We start from the raw sequence: 18,287 nt of genomic DNA, 5'->3' as shown, positions 1-18,287 counted from the left end.
ATCTCTCAAAAGGGAAAATACGAATTAATATTGAAAAACACTAAATATGACGTCTACAATGAAACTAAACTGCAAATATAATTCGTGGCCGACATTAGTGAACATGAAAGATAAAAATAAAAAAACGTCCATAACGAAGAGCGAAATCAAATTACAAATTTCATTCCTATGGGATTTACTTTTATGTGACGTCCACAATGACATTAAAAGTAAAAAATGTATAATTTCGTGTATAATACTGGGATGACATACGAAATTACGTATTTTTTCTTTTCATCAACTGCGGTTTGATTAACGCAGTTGATTCATGTGACTTCATTGATAGATATGAATGCCAAATGATTTTATGATTATGATTATTATTTTATGTTTCTAGAACTTTTAAATGAGAAATATGCGTAAATTGGAACTTGAAAATGTGTTTAACGATTTTCATAAATCTGCCACTTTTAGGTCTGAGAGAGAGCAAGGTCTCAATTTTGGCAAATTCACATCATGTGACTCAAGGACGAGGGCAACGTTATCTTGAGTTGAGTTAGTTTTGAGTTTAACGCCCCTTTCAGCAGTGAGGCTACATGAGACGGGGCATACTGGAATCGAAACCATATGAGCTCCTGCCGAGAATCGAGCCCGGGTCTCCCAGAATGTTATCTTGAATACGATAATGATTAAATAAGGAACATCTACTATTTTCGGGTGGAAGGAAGCGATATAGATAGGTTTCGATGTCACAATTTATTTGTAAAAATTAAATAAAATGAAATCTTTCAGTTTAACGTCCCACGATTATGCCCTTTAGGCTAAGAGAGATGGATGATTAAGGCAAGTGAATGATGATTGAAGAATCAGCGAAATGAGAATGTGGGAGGAAACGGAAGTACTCCGAGAAAACCCACGAACACGATGTTATCCGTCACAAACTTACTTGTCTGGGAATCGAACAAAGGATCTCACGCACCACAGTTAAATACCCTACCAATGAGGACCTTTATAATTTTCTTGTAGATTTCAATTTTATATGTAAAAATAATAAAGTATATAGGAAATGGAAGTTATGTTTTAATTAAGATGTGAAAATAGACATTTTACATACCCTAAAATTACACTTACTATTGAATATGAAAAATAGCTGCAATTTCTAGACACAGTATTTAGTCGACAGAATTCATGTGAAAATTGTATAGAAAATCTTCAGGTTTGAGTTTTACATACATAACAAATTAACTCACTTATTTCAATTAAAATTAACCTCTGGATGAATGCATATCTTAAAATTTACAGAGTGATCTCTCCCTTAATTGAAAATGAAACAAAAATAAAAAGTAAAAATATTTTCGATTTATGAAATATTATTAATTTTTTTTGGTACATCATGAAAAATTTAGAAAACAAGATTATACAAATAATCACATTCAATTGGTTTAAACAAAGTTAGGTATGCTTTGAATTTTAGCTATAAAAAACTTCTAATATTGAAGAACAGTTTACTGATATTGAAAAGGATTTTGTTCATACGTCTACCAATGCAGGAGTCTATGAAGCCATCAACAAGTATCATAATTCACATATGTATGTCAAAGGGGAACGTCAGTATTAGAATTAAAAAAAAAACCTAGTATAGGAGATTCTAAGGATTAGGATTCAACTACTTCTGACTTGTCAGAACATTTAGGGATGTTCAAGTAACTACAAGGATCTAAGATTATCCACCAAACAACGTTCTCAATAGAAAGAAATATTTGTTAAATTGGAGTATAACGTCCCTTCCAGCGGTAAGGCTATATGAGATGTGGAACTACAGTCTGACGTGTGATTCAAACTAAATGAGCTTCCAACCAGAAACCGAACCCGGGTGTCCCACGCAAATGGGGCGTACGTTAACCATATAACATGAATAAGTTCTAAGGAATGTGAATGAACCTTATTACAATTAAAAAAAAAAAAAAAGCCTACCAACTAAATCTGGACAAAAATTAGGATAATATCAATAAGTTTACTCGAAAGTTTAAGTTATTTGGGAGTGTATCGTACGTTACTTTCCTGAGAAACCAAATGCTCGAAGATGTTCCCGTAGGAGCAACTGGATGTGGTGAAATGCGGAGTACAACACTTACTGTTTATATTCTGTGAGTGCTTTCTAGCTAGTAAATGCTCATTCCTGTTCGCTTTTGAAGTTATAATTTTATGTGTTTTAGTTCTTGACTACTTATTTGTGTGCATGCTTTCTAGACAGTGATCAGAGTCTGTTTTCATATGAAGAAGTTAAAACTTCTCTGGACTTAGCTTTGACCATTAGGTATGTGAGACTTTGGTGTTGAAGGAAATGAAGAAAATTTTCACAAGGACAATACACAGACATAATGGAGTCAGCTTGAAATCTTTTGAAATTGATAGTGTTATTATAGTGAAATTACATTTAGAGGTAACAAAAAGAGCTTCCCCTTGACCATATGGTTACCACATGCACCAATACAAAGTTGCATACTAGCGGTCGAAAGTATCTGTAGTACCTGACAAGGAACGGACATGAATTTGTCATCCGGATATCCGAATTAAACCTAGTCCATTCGATAAACATAACAAAGATATGTTCATGCACAAAAAATTAGGTGCCATTGGCAACGGAGTAAGTCCCTGGGGCCCATTAACCCTAAAGAAAATCGTAGACTCGCAGTGAAATAGCTATTGCATCAACATTGTTCATTCAAAAGTCATGGTTTATAGTTCATTCTCTTCGGCATGAAACAAGCTTTTCAGAGGTGCTATGTGTTGGCGCCCATAACGTACTTAAACAGGGAAAATTGGGAGAATGTAGGGAAAAACCCCTCCAATCAACTTTGGCCCTCTATTGAGTAGCCCCGGGTAAAGCCATACAATCCAAATGTAACTCGAAAAAATACTATAGGGAATAACAAATGTGTGTACCAAGTTTTGTATTGATAGACTGAGTAGATATGAAAGGAAAGCGTGTATTGGTATACAAGCTTTTCCCTCATATCTATTCCGTCTATCAATACAAAACTTGGAACTTGATTCACACATTTCTTATCCTCTATAGTATTTTTCGAGATACATTTGGATTGTGTGGCTTTACCCAGGGCTACTCAATAGGGGCCAAAGTTGATTGGAGGGATTTCTGGAGGGAGTTTTCCCGACATTCTCCCAATGTTCCCTGTTCAAGTACGTTATAAGCGCCAACACATAGCACCTCTGGAAAGTTTGTTTCATGCTGAAGAGAATAAGCTATTACTTTGCAATGAACAGCGTTGATGCAATAGCTATTTCACTGCGAGTCTACGATTTTCTTTATACTAACAGGGTTAATGAGCCCCAGGGACTTACTCGGTTGTCCATGCCACCTAATTTTTTGTGTATCAACATATCTGTTATGTTTACATCTGATAGATTTGATTCGGATGTCCGGATCAAACGTTCATGTCCGTTCCTTGTGAGTACCTAAAGCATTTAGTAAACAGTAAGCTTGCTCCTTTTTCTTACATTAATAAGATTAATATTGAAAGCAAAACATTTTACCCTGCAGCTTTCCTGGTATATACAGAAAATGCTGAACAAAGGTCGTCAAATCGTTTCTCAACAGATGCTATTCTATCTTGAAGAAACTTAAATTCTTGATCGCTGAAATAAAAGAAATGAAATTACATATTAACATTTGCAATAACATTAACACTAAGATTAAAATTAATAAAGTTTGCCTTTATTATTATTACTATGATTACAATTATCATTATTGTACATATGGGAAAAGTAGTTGACAGTTTTAAAAATGTAGGAAGGAAATTGAAAATCATCATCACTGCGTTTCCCACTCATCCTTCACAATCTCGGAATCGCGTATGAATGTAAAGCAAAATTACAATAAATCTTCTCCGAGTTTTAGTTTATTTATTTATTTTGTATCTGTGTCTTTTAAGAGAAAATAATTGCTTGTTTTGCATTTAAAATCCGTTTCCAGCTATGAGCATGTAAAACGTGGATGTATGTGACCCGAAAACTATAGTTCACCTGATTTTTTTTTTTTTTTTTACTTAATCTAATTCCAATTTTAATTTGTGCGTTTGGTTAATTTGGACTCTATTTTTTTTTTTTTAAAGGATAAGATTAATTTCGAACTTTATTTCTTTTACGAACATAAACAATTTTTCTCCATTGGGTTTAAACCACTGCTTTTTGAGTTACGACCTTCTTTCCCAAAGTCAGGAACTTCATCATTCGTACGTAAGTGTTTTATTGTTTTAGACAAAGAAATCATTATTTCAGTATAATTTCGTTCTACGGGAATGTGGGTGTTGCACAAGTTTCTTACACCTTTTATACAGACTTAGTTGCAAATGCTTTGATCACCTGACCTTGCAAAACTTATCAAATTGATGCATTTTCTACTTTTTGTCTACTTCCAAGAGCTCGATCCCGACCAACACGTTTACTATGTTGATTCCTTAAAAACAGCGTATTTGTGCGCATTCAATTGTCGAAAGGGGAAAATTTATTCAATTTGGTGAATAGTGTGAATTTCGATTCATCTAACAATCACGTTAGTTGAAAAGTATGCAGTAATTCAACGTTAATTATACAAGTTGTTACAAACAGTGGAGTGGATATAGTGTTGTTGCAGTCAATTATTAAGTTGAAGTACATACTGAATCGTCAATCTGAATGCTTTACTATAAGCCGTTATGCCAAAGCAGGGTTGGCAAAAACCATGGTTTTTATCGAAAAAACCAAAAATCTAGTTTTTTTTTGGTTTAAACCTTTTTCTTTCTTTCTTTTTTTTTTTTTTTTTTTTGTTTAAATAATTTGCTCTATGTATTTATATTACATATGAACGGACACAAATAAGTTTGGTTCGCCTTCATGTTATCATGCAGCAAAGGGGCTGTGCTGGGAGGGGTCACATAAGCTTAAAGTGGAATCCAAACCGCTTCTCGGCTTACATCCGAGAGAAATTGTTCTCCATTTGGACTCGAAACCGGGACTAATTGGTCACAAATGCAATGAGTCTGCCGACTCACTCGCGAACGACTCCTGATAAAAATACGTTGTACTAATCTTGACATACTTGTTAATATAATTGTCAAGAGTCATTTCAGAAGAACAAAAAGATAAACAGTAGCACAAATGAAACCATTATACAGAATTATATATAAATCGGGAAAGTCCCGCTTTAGCCATTGGGAAAATCCTGTTTTTACTTTAAATGCAAAGCAATAACGGAAAAATCGTTATTGCTTGGTATGTAAAATTTTATGGTCAACGTACGCTAATACTGACGTATTAAATTACAAATTTAGTATGTACATATCATTCAATTGAATTAAAACTGAAAGTCCAAATGGAGCTAATGTTGAAAGCTACATAGCCAGTCGATAAATTTTGCCAATTTCTATCAATATATTTAAGCAATCGTAGCTACTTAATAAAACAACAGACGTTCAGCCATACATTTCGATTTCGTTTCGTGTGTTTAGGCGTAACATCTTTATGTAATACCAAGATAAGTAGGAGACTTTCGCTTAAAGTGACACCCAAAAGAAGGTTTATACTTGAATGAAGGGTTGTGGTTCGACCAAGAATTGAACCTAGGATTGGTTAAAAGCTGAATACGAAATAATACTAATGCAGGTGGTATGATATGTGGAAACGTCATCATGAAGTTCATACGATTTAAAGCATTTTTTGTTATTTTTTTTTTGGGGGGGGGGGGGGTAAACCAGTTGTTAAAAAAAAACACCCAACCCTGTGCCAAAGTGTACATTTGCTGCGAAGTGGTTCAATTATAACTTAAAACAAGGATCTAATGTTCTGCGTCTTCATACTTTTCTTTACTAAGCAACTAGTGCAATAAAATGTCGAACAACGATTTCATACGATTCCTGTTCTATTCGACTCTTGGAGTTCATACATGAGGCGCATTAGCCAGCTTTGGAATAAAAGAAACAGTCACCGAATTCTTCGTGACGGTACAGTAGAGAACAATTCAGCTTTAAAGTTGTCGTTACTGTGGTTGGATTATAACGTCTAAACCGCAAGTAAATGTTAGTTGCCAGAATTAGAGTTGCCGATGATTTTTTTTTTTTTTTTTTAATGAGTTAATTGACTGAAGAGCTTGGACTGAAATACCTTAATGCAATTATAATTCTTTCTTCAATTGTGTTTCTTAGTACATGCCTACTTTCAGAATTGGATTAAAATAGGCATTTATCAGGACAGTATCAGCAGAATAGGAGAAGTTAGGATTTAGATTTCTGGGCTTTCGGCAACTATGGCCATGTTGAGCTTTCGGCATCTATAGCTATGTTAGCACATCACGTACGAGGAATGACGTCCCTTGGCGATTACACTATCCGGGGAAATGGAAAGAAGGAAGCGGCCTGGCACCTTATATGTTAGGTACCACCACGGCATTTGTCTGGTATGAATGAGGAAAACCCAGAAAAACATCATTCAGAATGGCTGGCCTGAAAAAGCTTTTTACACTTTTTCGACTGAGTGCCACCACCGGGAATCAAACACGGGACCGCTCCCTTCTAAAAGTTTATTTACATCATACTGTAGTAGGATGCTGTTTGGAAACATAAGGTAAGGATTCATTGTTTTTGTTATTTCTGAATAGTGCGGGGAATTCGCAATAATTAACAGTTTGAAGGTATTAAATTTGCGCAGTAATACAACATGGATGAATATGCACCTAATGAAGAGCAAAGAAAGGCTGAAAACTATTTGTGATTAACAGTTCCCAAGAATTAACGACGGAAATTAATTAGGACTAATTCCGGGTAAGGTATGCTAAAATAACAACAAATAAATAGTAATTTAATGTTGAAAACGCATTTATGTGGGTTTAATCAGCGACCGCCATCTGCGAAGGATTAGAAGCATTTTTTTTTTTTTTTTTTTTTTAATAAACATATCTTTGCATACAGTGTGTTAAATTTTACCTGTAAATTTTAGAAAATGTGGTGTACCTAAACTCAACTTGCACATTTCTTTTAACTTGAAAAAAATTAACGAAAGACGAACTATTAACAAGTTACTACGTATCTTGAAGTATGTAGCCACTCAACAACAAAACCCTCTGAAAAAGAGGAGGAGCAAATGAAACAGGAGACATCGATGACAAGGTAAAAAAAAAAAAAAGACAATATAGAGTACAGTAAATAGTTAAGACGTTGAGAAGTCCCCAATAGAGGGTGGTCCGGAAGTGGGCGTACCCCTCTTTAGTTTCAAGAGCATAGTGTTAGTTATGCAAGGTGTCTACTAAAATTCAAAAATGAAATTTCCTGACTTTTTTGGGACCTCTTCTTTCCCAAACCATAAAATTTAGTAACATTTTCAAAAGATTAAATTTGGGTGCGAATTGAGACGAGTTTTCATGCATGTGATTTGGTAGCGTCTAAAGCCGATCATAGACATTTTTGGTGGTGAATTTCGACGTTAAAAAAAAAAAAAAAAAAAAAAAAAAATCCAGTCTACACTTATATTTGTAATATTTGTACAGATGAAAAAAAAAATCGTGACCCAAAAGTTAAATTTCTTGACTTTTATGACCGTTTTCTGATTTCGTGACTTATTCATGACTTTCTTGACCGATAGACACACTGTTATGGTAGAATTTCTTCCTTTGCCTGGGCTCCAAGAAGTCCAGATTTGACGACACCACACAATGCTCTCTGGGGTTTCATACAGCAACAAGTAAGAAATACTCGATATCACACGACGCAGGAATTACGAGCAGCTGTAGAACACACCTTCACCCTCGGGACTCTGAAATATTTCCGTAAAACATCTGCGAGAATTTGGAGCAGAATTCACCTGTGTTACGACATGGATGGTGATCATAGCGATGTTTATGACTCTTAAGACAAGGTAACTGTTTACAGACATTCTACCATAACTTACACTATACTGTTGAAACTAAAAGCGGGGGGGGGGGGAGGGGGTAAGAGTACGCCCACTTCCGGACCACCCTGTACAAACTAAATAACAAAATAACGTAACACACCAACGTCACCGAAATACATTAGCAACAATCCACCTCGGGATACCCATTAACGAATTAGAGCCCTGTTCTTTTAGATTAAAAAAGATCGCAATTTTGTACCTATTATTACTGTCCACGCACATTCTAAACTCTTTGAAAAACTAGAAAAAACTTTACTCTGCTAATACAATAAATACACCGTACGTACTACTATTCCGGATTAAAAGCTCTTATTCTTATGTCCCGGGAGTTTACATTTTGTCTCGGCTATTAATAGTATCTAGTATTCGGGAAAGTTCTAGAATGTTGGCCCGCACATATGCTATAGGTGGAAGTGTATTAGAGGCTAGTTTAGTCTTTTCTTTACCAAAGCTTAAGAGGCCTAATCACTGCAAAATTAAAATACCGTTAATTTTACAGTAACTATGTGATGTATTCAAATAGATAAAACATAATTGAGATGTGGAACAAGTGCGCGTTAGACAATATCATTTTGCATGAGCTACTGTTATCACGAGTCACCTAGTAGCTTTCCGTTCGCAGCCATTTAGAAACGGGAAAATAAATGCCGACTTCCTAAATGGCTGGAATTCGAAAGCAGATAAGTGAGTCATGATAACGGTATCTCACGTAAAATAATATTGTTTAGCGAGCTCTTGTTCCACTTTTCTATTATCTTTTATCTATTTGAAGGTATCACATAATTACTGTAAAATTAGTTGTATTTTAATTTCGCTGTGACAGGGTCTCTCAATACTCAGTTCATATAGTAATACCGAGCAAGCGATTGCGAATGAAAGCGAGTTAGTAGCCAGGTTGATACATTCTTTGTTAGGACTCAATGGCATGCGGGCTACTGTTCCAAAATCTTTCCTCCTCATTTCCTTATGTCCCATAGTTCGTCAATAGGTGCAGAATTACCGTACTATACGGATCCACATATTTGTAAAATTTACAGAACAAATTTGTAATATTTTAATAGACCAGTGTGCAAATATTCTAAATATGTTGAGTTCTTACCTCTGAACTGTATATCTACGTAGAAATACATTAATGAAAGTCTCATCTTTTAAATGTGGATTAGCTCGCAAGATAGTCATTAACCAGTAAACAAAGTGAAGTATGTGAAGTCAGTGGGCTAAACAATGACCCGCAACTATAGAAAGTCTGATAGTTAAAGGATCTATATAATTGTGAAATTTACGTTGGTAATGTGCTGTGAAACACAAATAAGCAAGCTATGAAACATCGGGATTTTACGTCTTTCTATAACGTAGAAATATATAATCGAACATGTAAGGTAAGTATTTGTATGTCTAAACAATGTGTTGCGCTTTAATCGTTTATGTGTATACCCACCTTCGCTGACGCGCCTGCTTCCTACGGACCCATCCCTTCGCTATCCCTCGGGCCCCCTATCCAGACTTGGAGATAACATTCGTGCGTAACATTGGCCACCTAGGACAAGTTGGTTAAGTGTTCTTTATACAACAGTTATCGTGTATATACTGAAGCCTCCTAAATCTGTACAGAGGAATACAAGTTCACCCTCCAAAATGATTGTTTAAGATACAGAGAGCCGATTTACTCAGAAACAAGTGTACATGCGGTGCTGGTCAAGTTTAGGCACATCACATTTTGAAAAATTTACAGGTAAAATTCAATTTTCTGCATCAAATTGACATATTTATAAAGAATATATGCCACAGGCGATAGAATTGGATTACTGCTGTATCGCCGGCCACACGAAAATCGAAATAAAAGTGAATATTATTTAGTTTCTCCTTCAAAATACTAGATTGTGATCCTGGCTCGCTTGATAGTGATTATTGTTTGAAAATCGGTGTGGACTATGCCATAAAAACTAGTGCATAAAACACGAACCAACTTGTGCTAGTTGGCCACTAAAAGTACAAATGCTATCTAACCAAGTCAGGGCAGAAGCGCACCAGAGGACCAAGCAGTAGCGAGGTGGTGCGTCCGTAGGGAGGAGGCACGTCAGCGGCGGTGAGTATTGCATAAACGAGGATAGTAGAAAAACATTTTTATATGTCATAAAATGCATAGCTTACGGAGAGACACCATACCGTCCAAAAAAGTATCAAAATGTACTAAACTAGGTCCGATTAGATTACGTTAGATGTTCCTCTTCATTTCTGTACTTCAATTCGCTTCTACACTCGCGACAAACCACTCGCCTGCTTAGTAGACGTGCTTTTCACACAATTTGAACAATTGATACTTCTTATTTTTGTACAACTCCATAAAACTCAAACGTGACAATCTTGCTATTTACGTACCATTTTCACACGTTTCCCATAAATCGTAACAAGTATACCTCTCCGCCTTCACATATAGTGCACATCACACATAGTACAACATCAGAAACAACAATATTTTCTGAACTTCAAGTATCCTTTCATTTACTCTTCCTCACAAACCAAAATAAATTTATCCAATTCATCTGGCAAATTTCCTAAAATTGAGCCGGCGATAAGTACTCGGGTTAAGTTCCAAAGTTGGTTGTCCGTTTCTGGCAACATTTTGAAAATTTACCGGAAAAAATGGATAATTCGCTCGTTTGTGTGCATGATAATATATAAGGAGATGCACAGAATTAAATACAAATTAATAGAGCTGTATTTTAGGTTTATAAGTGTAGGGTTACTAGTGTATAATCATTAAAAGTGCTTTACAATGGATAAAATAGGCGAGTGCATAATAATAATAATAATAATAAATTTTATTGCAGAAACATCTGAGAACATCAGATTTATTACAATCGTCAGAAATAGAAGTTGAAAATTTTAGAGTTACATATATAACATACCATAATATACCATAATATAAACAAAGATCACTACATAACAGACGCGAATATTTCAACTATCAATTTTGAGTTCAAAAAATTCTTCAACACTATATAGCCTATACAATTATTAATAAGTAATTTGGCAAGTCTTTACTTTGACTCCAACTGTGACTTTAATCGGTTCTTATAGGTTTAGTAACATTGTGGCCCTTGTACTTATAGTATAATTCTTAACTTCGTATAGTAACATTGTGGCCCTTGTACTTATAGTATAATTCTTAACATCGTATAGTAACATTGTGGCCCTTGTACTTATAGTATAATTCTTAACAGAAGTCACAGTTGGAGTCAAAGTAAAAATTTGCCAGTAATTTCTGTACTTCTTTTTTAAAAGCCAGAAATGGAAGTTCTCTTAGAAATATAGGTAGAAAATTATAAAATTTAACTGACATATAGTAAAAGGTCTTTTGTGTCTTACTATATTCACATCTAAATAATCCTAAACAGTTTCTGTTTCTAGTTTGATAAGTATGAGAGTACCCTAACTCATTGTAAATATGATTGTTTTCCTTAATGTAAAGCAAACATTGGTATATGAAAATTGCAGGTACTGTCATAATTCCTAATTTAACGAAACTTGACCTACAATGTGCACGACTAGGGAGACCGAGCATTAATCTTACACATATCTTTTGTATTTTCAATAGGCTTTTAATGGAGGACTGATGACCCCAAAGTATCGTTCCATAACTTAAATGACTGTGAATTTGCGCATAATAAACAGTTTTAAGTTAAGTACCTTTAAACTTACGCACAACCTCAATCTACGAATTAGATAAACTCCTTTACTAGCTCTAGATTCTACCTTAAGGATATGGTCGTCCCAGTTCAAATGATTATCAATTAAAAACCCCAAAAAAGGAGCGGAATATTTTTTAAGTTCTGCATTCGAATTTTTGTTATTGTAGGTAAGCACCAAGTCTTTGATCTTATCAGAGTTAATACAAAGCAAGTTGGAAGTACACCATTCTTTAATAATATCTGAGGTGATGTTAATTATAGACTGAACTGAGTCTTTTTGTCGTGAGTTAACACAAATATTGAGATCATCAGCAAATAAATAACTATTAACGAAGGGTGAAGCTAAGGTATTAGATACTATTTTCCACCAGCAGTGCATTTCTTCACAGTGTACAGAAGCTGCATTTTATGTTTACAAATGGAGCGGTGAAACCACAAGTGCTATTGAAATTCGTATTGCATTGTCAAAACCTACTTGTTTCATACCCTTGCATACGCGTATGCCCAGCGTCCAGACACTCAGATACACCCCCACACTATCACACGGGCTCAACAGCTTTGGCCGTTCTTACTCGGTTAGATAGCACCGAGTTTTTAGTAGCCACCTAGCACAGGTTGCTTTGGTTTCTGCACTGTAGTTTTTATGCCATACATTCGGACGCTGTATTTATACGTAAATTGTAAAAAAGAATTATAATTTCCCACAGTAACTCCTGGTGGCCCATTCAATTTTATCTATGGGGTAATGTCGTGTTGGTATCTTGGGAGAACATTAAGAAGGAAATCAATGAAAGAATTACAATTTGTCAACTGTTTCGTTCGCGCCAAGAGCTTTGTGGTGGACAAACACCGTGTGGGTGGGTTTTCTCCGCGGTTCTTCCACTTTTTTTATTCTATCATTTTATTCACTTCTCATCATCATTGTTTTGTTTAACCCATCCGGCATAAACGTGAGATGTAAAACTTTTAAGATTTAATCTAAATTCAATTTTTCGACAAGTTTCGAAAGGTGCGCAAAACTTGACCTGCACGATATAGGCAACATATTTATGTATAGATATGTATATACCGATTTTTACAGAATTTTACTATTACATGAATATATGATGTTGAATATTATGTACTAACCAGGAGACGTTTTGTTGTCTGCTAACTGCTTTCATTGCGGTTTTATTCTGATTTTTATATTGACAAATATTGATTTAAGGCACGCGCGTTCACATTTCAATTCTTCTTCTGGTGTTGCTCAGTGATGCCAGCCAGGACAATCAGAAAATCCAATTTTTCTAGACATAAGATTCGACTATACTCTACAATTTTCCATGTTTCTTTTTTAAACCCTTAAAGGGCGATTCTCAGCGTGACGCACGGGACATTCGTACACAAAAACTGCTTTTTTAAACAAAAATGTATTTTCAAATAAAGTAAAAAGCATGTCAAAATTAGGGGGAAAATTATTAGTGTATAGTTAAATAAAATGAAACACACAAAACAATTGCAGATTTGAGTTATAAGCCAAAATTAAGCGTTACGCACGGGACTCAGACAAAAAGCTCATTTGACAATCTCAATTTCATTGGATATTCTCTGCGATTTATGGCAGCATTTTCATTGTATATGCCATCACTTATGTTTTACATTCATTCTCCTTACTGTGCATTATATTTGAAAATTGGAAAATAGAATTTAATTAGCTTCACATTATGTTTTCTTTCTCGACTCACCGTTACGCACGGGACAGAAAAATAACCATGCAATTGTTTGGCTGTTCTAAGACTGTTATTATGCAATATCCTTACTAAAGAGATTGATATTTTAAGACTAACATTTGGACAGTAACAAGCACAAAAAATTTGCATCCATAATTTAATTTAAATGCATTAAATTACATTCCAAAGTATCGAAGTCGAATTTTGCTAGACAACTCGCTTAGTGTTATTACCATGTCTTTAGGGTATTTGTCTGAGTGCTAATTGGTGGCGTTCAAACCACATAATGTTGTACAACCAGTGTTGCCACACTTGGTACAATTGTACCAGATTCAGCCCTTCTTGTCATTCATCGGCCCGTTGGTACCACGCTGGCATTTTTAGCCCCTTTTGTGAAAAAGTTGGTACAATTCTATCCAATTCAGCACCATTTAACAAATATTGTCACATTTTCAAAAGTTCACGTTACTCATATTGTGTTGGACTCTTAAGAAATGCTGGTGATCATTCATTCTGTGACGTTGCACCACATAACGCTACAAACACAGATCAACATACCCTAACGGTACAAACTTTATGTGGAAAATTCATAATTCGAACTATACCGGGAAACAAATGACGCCAGACGGGCGCATCTGCGCCGCGCAGGAAGGAGACGAGAAAGAATCAGTGTGGTGGATATTTTAGCTTGAAATCTTTTTTTTTTTTTTTTTAAGTACACACACATTGAATCAAATGTTGCATATTCTGATGAATACCACCGGGTGTTTAAGTAAGTCTATAATTTATGTGTCGTTGAAAAGATTCTGCATCAAAACAATAATAGCACCAGTGCCGTACCATGGAAAATCAGCGCCTGGGCGAAAAGTACGACGGCGCCCCCGGACATATGACTGAGGTCGATAGACCAACCGCAAAGCGCCACTATGGTTGGCGCGAAACGTAATACAATGTTTAAAAGTAAACCCCGGTCTTCCTTGATTTTGAGCACTTTATCTTAGTTTTTCCTTCAATTATATATATATATTTTCTTTCCGAATTTTGCGGCCTCTTACTCCGACGCCAGCCTTCCCCCCCCCCAACGGCATGGTATAGCACGAAAAAATACATTGACGTAGTTGCTGGCTAAGTTGCTTACTAGTGACGCCATATTAACGAATATAAAAATACTCAAACATTTCTGTGTTTTAGATATCTATATCGACGCGCTGTAACGAACTTTATGTATAGGCCTAAAGTTAGATCAGGGATGATAATACGTGGGGAAAAATATTTTACTTTTTGACAAAAAATGAATTCAGCCCTTTTTGTTTCAATTTGGTACTATTTTTCAGCCCACTCCAGAGCTAGGACTGTGGCAACACTGTGTACAACTGTTGAGCTGCTTGATCCTCTGTGCTACCTACCAAACGTTGAGTCGTTTGAACGCTGTCATTGTCAGGTGAAATGCGAGAAAGTGAATTGAAGGGAAACAGTTGGTTTTTGATTATTTGGTATGATTGTTTGTTACTTCACTACAGTGAAGATTTGCTTTAGTGTGAGTTTTTAAGTAAATAATATGGATGCACAGGCAAGTAAATCTGTTCCAAGTAATATTGTCAGTGATGAACTGAATCGATCAACAAAAAGCAATGAGTGGAGCTGAAAGGGCTGGAAAATATAGGCTTAAACATAGCAACAAGGTGAGACTGAAAAATGAAGTGAGGATGCAGCGTTATAGGCAAGTTAAAAGATTAACTCTTTTCCTCTCACGTCCCTTTTGCGAAACTCATTCTGCATTGTTTCGTTGTTGGCCATTTAGAAGAGGAAAACACTCTAAAATGTGAAGAAGAACAAGGTAATTCAAGTTAGATTGGTTCAAGGAAAACGAAAAGAGTGCCAGTGTACAAAATGATATATTCACCAAGTGATAAGAGCGACATTAATTCAGAATACAACTTTGAAGACGATGTTCATAATGATATTCCAACCCTTCAACTGTCGGGCTCAGAATGGACAATATTAGAGCACGTGTATTTCTCCTAGTGAAATTTGATTGTGGTTCTTCCAGAAATAGCATTAAATATCGGTATGTATGTGTGTCTGAAAGTGGTGTAGAAGAAGATGGAGACATTCGAGTAACAAATCTGAAATGCATGAACAATAGTTGTACCAAGTTTTGTTTCGAAGAAAAGAACACATTTTATGTCTCATTCGATCAAGTTTTAAATATACTTCAAGCACCTAATTTTCTGATAAAGGGTGAAAGAATATGGTAAAAAGTTGCGAATCCATTTGTTCCCTACAAAACTGTCAAACCAACCTAGATACCTACCTTTCTAATGAAAAGAAAAAAATGCGATTTATCATAATAATTTGTTTTTAAGCCTCGTGGTAAATGTTTCTATGTAACTTAACGTAAACGTTTTTGGTAGTTATGTTTAGTTATATTTGATTTAGTTTCTCTCAGCAAATTCATGTTTCTTTGAGTTAATATAAAAGTTTATTCTTCATTGTTTAATCTCAATAACAATAAACATGTGTTGAAATCTTAATAACTTAATTTTATTCACTTTCTTGGATAAATCTGTAAATGTCCCGTGCGTAACGTTACGCACGGGACAACATTTCTATACCTCATAATATACATAAGGAGGATAATAAACAAATTTAATAAGTACCACTAACAGGCTAATAATAATTCTACTTTGAAGCAAAAGTTTCAATACTGTATCCTCTGCAATTACAAAGGAAAGACGAAAAATACATGTTTTCCGTTACGCACGGGACAGCGAAACATGACATGAGAAAAATACGATTTTTGCCTGCCAGAATAAAACACTAATTAAAACAAAACTGTCAAATGTTTGCCAAAGGTCCACTTTATATTTTTTGCTATTGTTCATATAAATTACAGATTTAGAATTTAGTTTGAAAATTATTTGAAAATTGGGATATGTGACCAGTATTGAGCATGGTGTAGAACAGATAAAGTTTATGTGGTCAAAACCTAGTAAATGTATTTTACAAAAAGATTTTAAATGTCTCGGTATATAGTTACACTATTTCTTAATAGAAAAACATAAACATCATAGTTTTAAATTAATTTTGAAAATTTAGTGACAATGGACCACTTGCCAGAGAATCGCCCTAAATTCCTGGAAAATACTACTGATGCAAAATACCACTGTGATCTGGACCTAATAAATAAATAAATAAAACTGGACGGTAAAATTTTCTTCAAGGTAGAAGAGAAGGTGAATAGTTAATATTAAACTAGGCCTACATTACTTTTGTTGCAATCTTCAATCAATCTATCTATTTATATAAAAATGTATGTATGTGTGAACGTTCTGATCTCAGGATTTTATTCTCAGATACTTTGAATCTGCATGTTTCGCAACCATACAGGACACAGGCATGATTTAAAAAAAATTTTTTTAAGTTTCAAATTCCTCGACAAAAGATTTTGAACATAATAATAGTACGAATTTCCTGCTTTAAGTCGATTTTTAATTTCTTTGTGGATATGCTTTTGGTCTGTTAATAGTGATCCTAGATATTGAAAAGAATTGTTTAAAATTTAACGCATCTATAATTTGCAGTATTACGATCCCGACGATTTCCATGTATTTAATTTTCTCTGCATTTACTTTTACATTCATGTCCATGCAAGTGTTAATAAGGATGTGTATGAATGTATATTCCAGCGTAACACTTGAAAACCTGATGCAATTTCAACCAAACTTGGAAGAAACATGACTTACGATATGAAACAAATACTGTGGGAATAAGACATCGCAAAGCTGGGAGCTGAAGGGAAGTCATGGAAGAATAATCCGAAACGAGCCATATTAGTGTTCAATCCTAGTTTCCGGGGTCCGTGAAATGGATAGTGACGCATCCAATGCCCTTAAAGCGCAAGTTCAACTCCATTTGCAAGAAAGGGAAGGAGTTAAAAGTAAAATGTCAAAAATGACTTACCGTACATAAGATATATACCTTTGAAAATTTTGGAAGGTCCATTGTATACTCAGGGCTAGCCTTAGGTAGTGCGGGGCCCGATTGGGAACATTTTGTGGGGCCCCAGGTTTACAACTAACTTGCACCAATGCCAAGGTATGTAGAACCAAACCAACACAATATATGTACATACATACATACATAATACACACACACACACACACACACACACACACACATATATATATATATATATATATATATATATATATATATATGCAGTGGCGGGTCCAGGATATGATCAAGAGTAGGACTAAACCATAGGTTGCAGCTTTATCCAGTGTAAAGCAGGATTAAAGCCTATTTTATTCAGTGTATAACTGAGCGTGAAGGAAGGCTACAGCTCCTATAGCCCCCTGGATCCGAGCATATATATATACAGGGTGCGGCACGTAAAACCGGCCCGTCGTAATATTCTGGTATATTGTGTTTTTGGCAACACTTAAATAATCTACCTTCCTACCAAGAGATGGCGTGTCGAGGTCGGGTCGACTTACGTGACCTGCAGCAGTCACGTGCAGCCGCAGCCAGTGAAACTTGTCGAAACCAGTTGAGAAAAATGCCTCGTTGTGTTAAGCCGGGTGAGTGTCAGTGTGTGATAATGCCGTATTCGATACCCGAGCGTGTTGCCATTGTTGAAGGGTTCATTCTCACTGGATCTTTTGTGAAAACAAAAAATTTGTTTCGGGAGAAATTTCCAGGACGTTCTGTGCCAGCAAAAAGCACAATTCAGGAATTGATTGAAAAATGGCTGCGTACAGGATCGGTTCAAAATGCTCCCAGGAACAGACGACTATCTGTCGGCACACCTGAATTAAAGATGCAGGTGGAGCAGATAATGACAAGAAGTCCTCGAAAGTCAACCAGGAGATTGAGTCAACAGGTTCATGCGAGTAAGAGAAGTTGCAGACGTGTTTTAAGGGGACTGATATTAAAACCGTACCGGATAAGTGTTGTGCAAGAA

At 35.4% G+C, this 18,287-nt stretch overlaps 1 protein-coding gene across 1 annotated transcript in view; it reads right to left on the bottom strand.

The window, feature by feature from the left end:
• Window positions 1-12,895, bottom strand: part of Fam92 (CBY1 interacting BAR domain containing protein Fam92) — a 35,767-nt gene extending 22,872 nt beyond the window's left edge. The window contains exons 1-2 of the mRNA XM_081758159.1: window positions 12,741-12,895; window positions 3,535-3,636 (exon numbers count right to left, since the gene is read on the bottom strand). Coding sequence (XP_081614285.1) covers window positions 3,535-3,636; window positions 12,741-12,775 — 137 coding nt within the window. The 5' untranslated portion in view covers window positions 12,776-12,895. The remainder of the gene's footprint in view (window positions 1-3,534; window positions 3,637-12,740) is intronic.
• Between the last annotated feature and the right edge of the window lie 5,392 nt (window positions 12,896-18,287).

This window comes from Thermobia domestica, chromosome 1 (genome assembly GCF_964235325.1).
Source record: "Thermobia domestica chromosome 1, izTheDome1.hap1.1, whole genome shotgun sequence".
In the NCBI taxonomy this organism is placed as follows: Eukaryota; Metazoa; Arthropoda; class Insecta; order Zygentoma; family Lepismatidae; genus Thermobia; species Thermobia domestica.
The sequence above is the reverse complement of the archived record's forward strand: the minus strand, read 5'-3'. Positions and strand labels throughout refer to the sequence as shown.